The sequence below is a fragment of the Cherax quadricarinatus genome, chromosome 44, assembly GCF_038502225.1.
Source record: "Cherax quadricarinatus isolate ZL_2023a chromosome 44, ASM3850222v1, whole genome shotgun sequence".
Classification (NCBI taxonomy): Eukaryota; Metazoa; Arthropoda; class Malacostraca; order Decapoda; family Parastacidae; genus Cherax; species Cherax quadricarinatus.
Genome location: NC_091335.1, coordinates 14,103,152 through 14,115,247, shown reverse-complemented (window position 1 = coordinate 14,115,247; position 12,096 = coordinate 14,103,152). Strand labels below are relative to the sequence as shown.

The 12,096-nt window shown below is 39.8% G+C and overlaps 1 protein-coding gene across 1 annotated transcript in view; it reads left to right on the top strand.

Annotated features, from left to right (window-relative positions):
- rdgB (retinal degeneration B) overlaps nt 1-12,096 on the top strand; it is a 379,471-nt gene that overhangs the window by 213,213 nt on the left and 154,162 nt on the right. Inside the window, 4 exon segments of the mRNA XM_070093849.1 lie at nt 3,409-3,572; nt 5,170-5,308; nt 6,614-6,817; nt 6,967-7,106. Of these exon segments, the coding sequence (XP_069949950.1) occupies nt 3,492-3,572; nt 5,170-5,308; nt 6,614-6,817; nt 6,967-7,106 (564 nt within the window). The 5' untranslated portion in view covers nt 3,409-3,491.

The window sequence follows — 12,096 nt, the reverse complement described above, 5'->3', positions numbered from 1 at the left end:
ATATGTCTTACTTCATAGCCAGAACTTACAAACTGTTTATTGAGCAAAAATCATGTTGGCAACAAGCCGAGCGATATAAATTTGTGCAAATATCAGTAAGAATTTTCCACAGTCAGTTTACAGTATTTCTGTGATGTTAAATAATACTAACCATAGTTAGGTGGTGGTGATTATTGTGGGGAACATGAGTATACCTGGAGCATATTCCAGGGGTCAACGCCCCTGTAGCCCAGTGGTGAATCAGAACCTGATCAACCAGGCTGTTACTGCCGGCTGCACGCAAACCGACGCACGAACCACAGCCCGGCTGGTCAGGTACTGACTAGGTTCGTTTTAGTGAAAATTTAATATTTTCTGGGTAGAACCTTGTTAACTCGCGTGTGCATTCTGTACGGTATCTATCATTTCTTGAGAATATATATAAAACAATTTATTCCTAAGAAAATATAGATTGTTTGACCGTTCTGGCTTAAAAGAAAGACGTATGTAGTATACAGAGTATGTGTAATGTATATATGTATACACAGAATATACGTTTCTCTTACCTCTGGCATGTTGACTGTGTTATTGCATGATGTTGTGCGGCTTCTAACAGTATTGTGTAGAAATGGGTTTGGCTTCCAGGGACACTGTGACCTTTTTTACGTGCAGGTTTCTAAACTAAGTGACCTTGTTACATGTACACTCCCACACTAACAGTGACCTGGTTACAAGTAGGGATCCACACTACCACTGACCTGGTTACATGTAGGGAACCACACTACCAGTGACCTGGCTACAAGTAGGGATCCACACTACCACTCACCTGGTTACATGTAGGGAACCACACTACCAGTGACCTGGTTACATGTAGGGATCCACACTACCACTGACCTGGTTACATGTAGGGAACCACACTACCAGTGACCTGGTTACATGTAGGGATCCACACTACCACTGACCTGGTTACGTGTAGGGAACCACACTACCAGTGACCTGGCTACAAGTAGGGATCCACACTACCACTGACCTGGTTACATGTAGGGAACCACACTACCAGTGACCTGGTTACATGTAGGGATCCACACTACCACTGACCTGGTTACATGTAGGGAACCACACTACCAGTGACCTGGCTACAAGTAGGGATCCACACTACCACTGACCTGGTTACATGTAGGGAACCACACTACCAGTGACCTGGCTACAAGTAGGGATCCACACTACCACTGACCTGGTTACATGTAGGGAACCACACTACCAGTGACCTGGTTACATGTAGGCATCCACACTACCAGTGACCTGGTTGCATGTAGGGGACCAAACTACCAGTGACCTGGTTACATGTAGGGAACCGCACTACCAGTGACCTGGTTACATGTAGGGAACCACTATCAGTGACCTGGTTACATGTAGTGAACCACACTACCAGTGACCTGGTTACATATAGGGAACCACACTAACTGTGACCTGGTTACATGTAGGGAACCACACTACCACTGACCTGGTTACATGTAGGGAACCACACTACCACTGACCTGGTTACATGTAGGGAACCACACTACCAGTGACCTGGTTACATATAGGGAACCACACTAACTGTGACCTGGTTACATGTAGGGAACCACACAACCAGTGACCTAGTTACATGTAGGTAACCACACTACCAGTGACCTGGTTGCATGTAGGGGACCACACTACCAGTGACCTGGGTACATGTAGGGAACCACACTACCAGTGACCTGGTTACATTTAGGGAACCACACTACCAGTGACCTGGTTACATGTAGGCAACCACACTACCAGTGACCTGGTTGCATGTAGGCAACCACACTACCAGTGACCTGGTTACATGTAGGGGACCACACTACTAGTGACCTGGTTACATGTAGGGACCCATACTAACTGTGACCTGGTTACATGTAGGGAACCACACTACCAGTGACCTGGTTACATGTAAGGAACCATACTAACTGTGACCTGGTTGCGTGTAGGGAACCACACTACCAGTGACCTGGTTACATGTAAGGAACCACACTACCAGTGACTTGATTACATATAGGGAACCTTACTGTGACCTGGTTACATGTAGGCAACCAGTCTACCAGTGACCTGGTTACATGTAGGGAACCACTCTACCAGTGACCTGGTTACATGTAGGCAACCAGTCTACCAGTGACCTGGTTACATGTAGGCAACCACTCTACCAGTGACCTGGTTACATGTAGGGAACCATATGAACTTTGGCCTGGTTATGTGTAGGGAACCACACAACCAGTGACCTGTTTACATGTAAGGAACCACACTTCCAGTGACCTGGTTCCATGTAAGGAACCACACTACCAGTGACATGGTTACATGTAGGGAACCATACTAACTGTGACCTGGTTACATGTAGGGAACCGCACTCCCATCGACCTGGTTACATGTAAGGAACCACACTACCAGTGACCTGGTTACATGTATGGAACCACACTCCCAGTGACCTAGTTACGTATAAGGAACCGCACTACCAGTGACCTGGTTACATGAGGGGAACCATACTAACTGTGACCTGGTTACATGTAGGGAACCGCACTACCAGTTACCTGGTTACATGTAAGGAACCACACTACCAATGACCTGGTTACATGTAGGGAACCACACTAATTGTGACCTGGTTACATGTAGGGACCCTTACTAACTGTGACTTGGCTATATTTACAATCCCACACTAACAGTGTGGGAGTGTACTCCCACAGTGGCAGTTATACTTCCACACTAACATTGACCTGGTAACATGTATACTCCCACACTAACAGTGACCTGTTACATGTATCCCCACACTAACAATGACCTGGTTACATATACAGTATACTCCCACATTAGCAATGACCTGGCTACATATTTACTCCCACACTAACAGTGACGTGTTACATGTATATTCCCACACTAACAGTGACCTGGCTACATTTTTACTCCCACACTAACAATGACCTGGTTACATGTACACTCCCACACTAACAGTGACCTGGCTACATTCAGGCTCCCACAGTCTTATCATACTTCTTATCATTCCAGTCTCCTCACATTCTCTACATTTGTCTTCAGTAAATAATTTTAATTTATAGACCTGTAGCTACAGTGAGTAGTGTGGAACTTCACTGATGATAATAATGTCTTGTCAGTGACAGAAAGTACTTTATACAGTCAGTGGTGGACCTACATTTTTTGGGGGCCCTTTCACAACCCCTTTTCATACAGTAGACCCAAAATTTTTTAAACATTTCAGACTAAAGTCGCTTTTGGGACCCCTCCAGGATTAGGGGTCCTGAAGCTTAAGCTTCTTTAGTTTCTGAGTATATCCACCCCTGTATACAGTACATGTTATATTCTGAGATGTTTTTGTGCCAAGATCAATCATAGGGCATGAGTTCCTCATCATTTCAGTTGGGAGGACAGTGAAGTATATTTGGATTTAAAGACTATTTAGCTCCAGAAATTGTACAATATTTGAAGGTGCAAGTAACAACATGGTTCAAACGGTGGAGTACCGCATCCCTCTACCACTCACTGTTGCTGAGTACCGCATTGCTCAACTCTACATGTTGGCGGTGAGTAGCCTAGCCTGAGTCCAGCAACTCTGTGCCTACACTCTCACCACAAACATGCCATCAGATTGCCTAACATTATTGGTTACTTTGTAACAGAGCTGTACACAGAATATTAGAAGGTATATGAGCAATTCATTTTTGGTTTTGTTATTTATGAATAATGATGCAAGTGCTACAGGAGATTCCGCATTTTAAGTGTGGTAAGTTTTTTTTATAAATATAAAACAACGTGCATTGCATTATTTATCTATGCTCATATTTAACATATTATATAGGAGGTTAAAGCAAGAACCATGTTTATGTAATACAGTACAGTACTGCACCTTCATCATGCACTGTATTTCTTAATATTTTTTATATAGTATGTACTGTAGTGGCAAAAATTTAATGTTTTGTATGGTATCACATTGTAGAGCTATGGCTTCCCATCCCCCCAGAGGTGGCACCTTGATGCCAATAAAGTTCTTAATCCAAGGAATTGGAGCTGCCCTCTTCCTCACATTGAATCTGGTTGTCAGCCATTTCCCACTTGCTGTATGATCCCTATGTATTCACTGCTTCCATATGAATATAATAATACTGTAATAACAACTGCTGTAATCTGTATATCATTTTATTATCTGAAAGTCTGCTCATTGTTCTCTGCACTGTTGGTTATCTTTTTATGATAAGAGTACTGATAAAAATCTCCATAATTCTACACAAATTATACCAAAAAATGTAAATGGATTTTAAGTTTATAACTGCCATTTTTACTCAGAATCATAATACAATATTATAGCACAGTGTATTACACTCAGTGAAGAGTATAAAATATTTTTCATCAGCTTAAGCAAAATAATAAGAAAATACTGTAGTGTGGTATAAACAAGCTTTCTCAGAATATTGTCATTGTTTTTATCATGAATTATTTAGCATCTTAATACACATACCTTTGAGAATCAGTTCAAATCTTGCAGATAAATTATCAAAATTTTAAGAACTTTGTGCATTATTGTATTACCCATGATTTTTTAGTTCTTTTTTTTAGGCTAGTGTTGTGAGGGCAGGTCAGTATTCTAGCTATCATATTCAGTAGTTTGTACATGCATGTTACTAAAATTACCTTATTATTACTTTTAGTAATTAAATTATTAAAGTGTGTTATGCACAAATTTATAATTAAAGCACCTCAGTACCTTCAAAATTCAGGTTTTTTTTAACTTGCATTTTCTTGACTTGCGTTGATTCTGTTACTCTGAGATACTATATTGTAAGCCTGTGCATAATAATTTCCGTGTATGTTTGATACTGTTTTTCTAGTACTGTGTATGTGAAAGTGATAATGAAGTATTAAAATGGCTTGTAGCTTTAAGTATTGTTTACTGTCATTTGTCTTCATCTATCCCTTTCACCCATAATTTTCTCATCTCTTGATTTGACAACATAAGCACATTTTCACTAAAAATACTTGCAGTGGATTTAATTAATACTGTACTGTATATCATTAGTGTATTGCCTTTCTTTGTAATCTTATAACCAGCACATATAGTTACAACACAGCATATTAGTTATATTGTCACTGTTCCTAACCTTGAGTACTGTCTCACTCATGTAGAAAAAATCTCGTCAAGAAAGTCATGGGGAAGGCAGTGGAGTGGAGATCCTTGTGAACGAACCTTACGAAGATGGTCCAGGACCTGACGGCAAGGGACAGTATACTCATAAGGTTTATCATGTTGGCAGCCATTTACCAGGTGACTAATTGTGTTACATTTATCTTTTCCATTTTATGGACTTCTCTCGTTATTCTCCAGTTTTACTTTTGCATCAGGATAAGAATCTCTTACTCAAAATTTAATTATTATGAGGCATTACCATGCAGTAAAACATTATTGAGTCTATAGATGTACGTACAGTAGTGAGGAGTAACATGATGAAAATACAAACATGTATAGAAAGATTTTCTAAGTATAGTGTGGGTCATCTTGTATTAGTCTGAAATATGTATATAAAAAGGATACACAGTAAACCTTTGTAAATTTTATTTGCTATATGTTTTGAATTACCTTAAACCTATGGCATGACAATTTATTGACAAATGTGGTTGAGGCCAGGGTAATTCTGTGCCATCTCAAGTGTTCAACAAGGGTAATACACCCAGTCACTATGTGTTCATCAGTGTGGAGATACATAAATGATATAAAATACCAACACGATGGGCAAGGAGACACAAATGTAGTAAAATGCTATCTCTTATTGATAGTGTTTCACTCACACAGTGAACTTTACCAAGTCACAAACAGAGCTGTTTGTGACTTGGTAAAACCCACTGTGTGGGCAAAACATTGTCACTTGTGTCTAAATGTTTATCATTGTATTCATCTAACTTAGTATTAATGTAAACTTTGATTGTTATTCAATAATGCAATGCTCATTATTAGCTTCAAGGTTTGTTAAGTTGAGCAGTTACAAGAAATTTAAAAAATTACGTATATGACATTGGATACCGAAGATGGGACACCACAAACATAGTGTTGCCTCAGTTAATCAAAGATATGTACTAAAAAGCATTTAAAGAGCCATAATAATAACAAAAGTTTTAAGTGCTAAACTAGTATGGGTCATAATAAGCCAGAGCTGTATATACAATGATACATGGGCTTGTATACTGTATATCATTTGGTTTATGCAGTGTTAGGTTCTTGGCTTAGCCATGAATTTGTTGGGAAAAATTTGGTAGGTTCCTGTGGCCTTAGTCTGACCCACTCCTGAAGTAAAAAAAAAAAAAGCAATGTCTGTAGAGGCCTGGTCTGAGACCAGGCCTCTACAGAGGCCTGGTCTCAGACCAGGGTCAACCTCTCGAGGGTCAACCTCTACAGAGGTTGAACCTCGAAACCCTCTCCAGGTATACTCCAGGTTTATTCTATACTTATGTTTAATACACTGTACCCTTTGTAACTTTATGTTTAGTATTGGTTCATAAAATGTATTACTGTATTATAGTATTAGAAATTTATTATGTAGTCAAGTAATGTTAATGATAATTAATGTTTATTCAGGCTGGCTGAAGTCTCTAATTCCTAAATCGGCATTGTCAGTTGAAGAGGAAGCGTGGAATGCCTACCCTTATACGAAGACCCGTTTCACTTGTCCCTTTGTAGAGAAGTTCAGCATTGAAGTCGAAACCTACTACTTTGATGATGCAGGGTGTCAAGAAAATGTCTTTAACCTTTCAAAATCGGAACTGAAGCAAAGAGAAATAGGCAAGGCTTTTCATTTTGTATCTTCTGTGTACTTCAAAAATAACCCCTATTTATATTTTTCAGTTTTTAGCAGGAATCTTTAATGAATTATACTGTATAATAAAGTTTCGATAAAATGCTCGGGTGAAATGACATTAAAAAATTTTCAGATGTGATTGATGTAGTAAAGGATCAGTTATACGGGGCAGATTATGTTGAAGAAGAGGATCCTCGTAAATACAAGTCAGAAAAAACAGGAAGAGGCCCTCTGGGTGACAACTGGATTACAGAATACTGTGAAACATGCAAGGTTAGTCCTCATTTTCCTGATTTTTTTTGTGTGCATATTACCCGGTGGGGGGAAATAAATGGGATTAAATCTGGAGTATCTGAGAGAGTTAGAGCAAAGGAAGGAGTAGCAGTAATGTTGAAGGATCAGTTATGGAAGGAGAAAAGAGAATATGAATGTGTAAATTCAAGAATTATGTGGATTAAAGTAAAGGTTGGATGCGAAAAGTGGGTCATAATAAGCGTGTATGCACCTGGAGAAGAGAGGAATGTAGAGGAGAGAGAGAGATTTTGGTAGATGTTAAGTGAATGTATAGGAGCCTTTGAACCAAGTGAGAGAGTAATTGTGGTAGGGGACCTGAATGCTAAAGTATGAGAAACTTTTAGAGAGGGTGTGGTAGGTAAGTTTGGAGTGCCAGGTGTAAATGAAAATGGGAGCCCTTTGATTGAACTTTGTATAGAAAGGGGTTTAGTTATAGGTAATACATATTTTAAGAAAAAGAGGATAAATAAGTATACAAGATATGATGTAGGGCGAAATGACAGTAGTTTGTTGGATTATGTATTGGTAGATAAAAGACTGTTGAGTAGAATTCAGGCTGTACATGTTTATAGAGGGGCCACAGATATATCAGATCACTTTCTAGTTGTAGCTACACTGAGAGTAAAAGGTAGATGGGATATAAGGAGAATAGAAGCATCAGGGAAGAGAGAGGTGAAGGTTTATAAACTAAAAGAGGAGGCAGTTAGGGTAAGATATAAACAGCTATTAGAGGATAGATGGGCTAATGAGAGCATAGGCAATGGGGTCGAAGAGGTATGGGGTAGGTTTAAAAATGTAGTGTTGGAGTGTTCAGCAGAAGTTTGTGGTTACAGAAAGGTGGGTGCGGGAGGGAAGAGGAGCGATAGGTGGAATGATGATGTAAAGAGAGTAGTAAGGGAGAAAAAGTTAGCATATGAGAAGTTTTTACAAAGTAGAAGTGATGCAAGGAGGGAAGAGTATATGGAGAAAAAGAGAGAGGTTAAGAGAGTGGTGAAGCAATGTAAAAAGAGAGCAGATGAAAGAGTGGGCGAGATGTTATCAACAAATTTTGTTGAAAATAAGAAAAACTTTTGGAGTGAAATTAACAAGTTAAGGAAGCCTAGAGAACAAATGGATTTGTCAGTTAAAAATAGGAGAGGAGAATTATTAAATGGTGAGTTAGAGGTATTGGGAAGATGGAGGGAATATTTTGAGGAATTGTTAAATGCAGAAATGGGGGAAAAGGGGGAGTGGTAATTTGGGAGTCTGGGGAAACAAAGAATTTTGGGTCCTTGAGGCAAAGGGGGGGAATGTATGAAAAAGATGTTTTCCCAACGCCTTATAGGGGGGTGTGAACCCAGGGGTGATAATCCCAAAAACGAGGAGAAGGCGGGAGGCGGGGAGATGTCATGTCGGGAGGGCAATGTGGGGGTGTGAATAAAGCAGAGAATTCATATTTTAAGTTAGAAAAGGGGGATTACCAAAACTGTTGTCCAGAGGGCTGAGGAAGGGTTGTTGAGGTGGTTCGGGCATGTAAAAGAATGAGCGAGACAAAAATTTACTTCCAAAAAGTGTATCAAATTTGTGGAAGAAAGGCAGGGGAGGGGGCAGCCAGGGAAAAGGTTTGGGGGGAGGGGGGGAAAGGAGGTTTTTTGTGCAGGGGCCTTTGGGCTTTCCCCAGGGGGCGTGGGGCGTGTTTTTATAGGAGTGAATGGGACGAATGGTTTTAAAACTTGACGTGGTTGGGGAGGGGCAAAATTTAAAGGGAAAGGGGGTTAGGGGCCCCCAGGCCGGACTTTGAGTCCTGGGGATGGGAAGAAGGTGCCTGCACCCGAAGGAGGGGTTTAAAGTTGCAGTTTTTAAAAAATGTAGACCATACCCTGCCGGGTTGAACCCCGGGGGCATAGAGTCTCAAAAATCCAGCCCCGCCAGCCATCAAACCCGGGTTAGCCACCCAAAAAGATTCATCCAACTAGGCATATTTCCACACCAGGAAAAATTAACAGGCACCCCTGTGACCAAATGGTTTTTTCAGACCAAACTCCCGCCAGCGTTGGGGGACAACTCTAGTCAAGTCCCCTTTATTTAAAAAAAGGGCTTAAGAAATTTAAGACAAAGCCCAAAAAAATTATAACAAATTAATTAACCCCAAAAAATTCAAATTTTGTTAAAGTCATTTCCCGACAGTTTGCCAAATGACTATTTTAACCTAGATTTTCACCAAAAAAGAGCCAAAGGGGCCTTTTTTCAAATGGGAATTTAATTTTTAGTTGGGGTGGGTTTCCCAAATTTTTTCATCGTCGAAAAATTGAAAAGAAAAGACATTTATTAAAAAAAACCATACCTCAAATCCCAAAAAGCAGAGTTCCCAAAAAAAAATGTCCGCCAGTTAAAAATTGCTTTTGCCCCAAAATTAAAACATTCAACTTGGTTTTTACATATAGAAAAGGGGTTTTCCGGGGCCAAAAGCAAAACACAGACACCCTTCCCGATGGCCCTGAGGTTTTTCTGTTCACGCCGCATACTTAAGAAAAAGTATTTAAATTAATTTTTAAAAAAATTCTTAAATTAAAAAATTTAGCGCTAGTTTTCTTAGAATTTGCAGTTAATTTTCCCAAATTCATTCAATTTGGTATATTTTCCCCTAAAAATTCCAAAACCTTTCTTCGGCCAAAAGGGAAAGTTTATTACCCTTGGTCTTCAAAATTGGGTTTTGCCACGAAACGGGATTTTGGGGAAAAAGACATCACCGCAAAAAACCAACCTCCCCCGGGGGTATGGTTTATTTGCAATCGGTAAACGATTTCGCCGGGGTTTCGGCAGGGGGGCCCTTGACCCAGATTTCCCGCCAGGGCCAAAGGGAGATTGGCCTGAAAAACTTTTTGATTTGTGGTCAAGAGGGCCTGTGCTAACTTTCCAGGGTTTAAGAAATATACCTATTTGGGATGAATTTTTATTGTGGCTAGCTGGTTTTAGTCAGCGGGGGACGGGCGGGATTTTTGAGACTCTATGCCCGGGCTGGTTCAATCCCCCCCCGGGGGGTTGGTTTATTTGCAATCGGGAAACTTTTTGGGGGCCGCTTTAGGGGCAGTAAAGGGGACTTGAGCGAGTTCGCAGGGCCACGTTTAGCGGGAGTTTCGGCCTTTTAAAAATTTGCATTTGTGGTCACAGAGGTCCCTTTCCCAATTTTCCCCTATGGTGTGGAAAAAAACCAGTTGGATGAATCTTACGATTTCTTAAGTCAAGTAAAAACTGTAGTGTAGAGCACCCTTCTGGCAAGACAGTGATGGAGTGAATGATGGTGAAAGTTTTTCTTTTTCAGGCCACCCTGCCCTGGTGGGAATCGGCCAGTGTGATAATAATAAAAAAAATAAAATATTACCCACATTATACTGTCATTTAGTTTAAATCTGAATAATATGAAAGTTAATACAGGTCTGCCATCACAAATCCGGCATCATTGGGACCTGTAGTGTGCCGGATTATTGAGTTTGCTGGATTACAGAGTGGTTAGGTTAGAATACACTTAATAAAGTTAATCAGCTTGACTTACACAAGAAAGTTCATTGAACATTGGCAAAAATCAAGCATTTCTGCTACTTTGAGCTCAATTTCAAGATACTTTTCATCGTAAAACCAATCAAAATCATATCTATTTCTGTAATATATCTTCCATTCTATCAAATGAGACCAACAAAATGAGAATACAGCCATAAAAACCACAAGAAAATATACTGCTATGGGGCGACTAAAGACTGAGAAATAAACTCTGTTATTTATGGTCCAATTTCGTTCATTTTTGGAGTACGTTAAGAAGAATCTTTCCATCATACATTGCCTGAGTTTCCATAAGATAGCCCAACTAACAACTGAGAGAAAAAAAATATTTATGAAAAATCATATATGGCAAGCCTAAGCCAGGTACTAGAAATAAGTCACTTTGTCTGATTTTTTGGGTTCTCTACACATATGCTGCTATGTATGATAATCTATGTAGAGAAAATAGCTTTTTTATTTCAGTTTTATGGTGCATTATGAGTGTATATCACAGTTAGCCCTGTGCTATACTCCATTTTCTCTAATATAAGCCCCCCAAGACAGATAGGAGGATGGTACTTGTATCCTATTTCCTCTTCATGCCTTCGTCAAACTGCTTGGTATTATGCCAAATATTATTCATTCTGGAGTATTTAACATGTTTTTATGTTATTTATATTGTTTATTATGTCATTTAGATCAATTGTGATAGGCAAATAAGTTGTAGAGTTGATACAAGTCTCCCTCAACATTTGCGTTTTCCACTTTCACGGGCTTCGAACATTCGCGAATTCCCAGCCGCCCAATCATATTTAAAATATGTCATTAAGTATGTTAGGAATTGTGGCGGTGGCAGAGTTTGTTAGGAGATAGGACAAGATAGTCCTTCAATCCATACCACGGGTGGGGTTTGATCCCGCGGTCAGAGAGTCTCAAAACTCCAGACTGTCGCGTTATCTATCACAATTCATCTAATATGATATAATAAACAATATTAATAACATAGAAACATGACGTATACTCTAGAATGAACAAAATACGTCATTATGTCACAAGTGTTGCTGTGTTGTTGTTGTTGGGTGTATAAGGGCCACTGAGACATAAACTATACATAGTGGTGGTGGAGGCAGCAGCAGCGGTAGAGACTAGAGACAGCGGTGTTGTCAGTCACCTTATATGACTCTAACAACATTGGAGGAGTTAGGTTTGTGCTGTCCTTTTTCTATCGATTAATCGCTTAACTTACTTGCTACACTGTTAATATTACACTTTATTGCTGGCTGGCACTACAGCCTTTGTCAACTCGTGCTGCTTTAGTATCGTATATATCATAGAATCACTGCATCACTGAAGAAGGCACATTCTCCCCTCTCTTTTCCTCCTCCACTTTGGTACTCTGCTATGAGTTCTTTCTTGAAATCTATAGTTTTTCTCACCTTCTTTACCAAAGGAC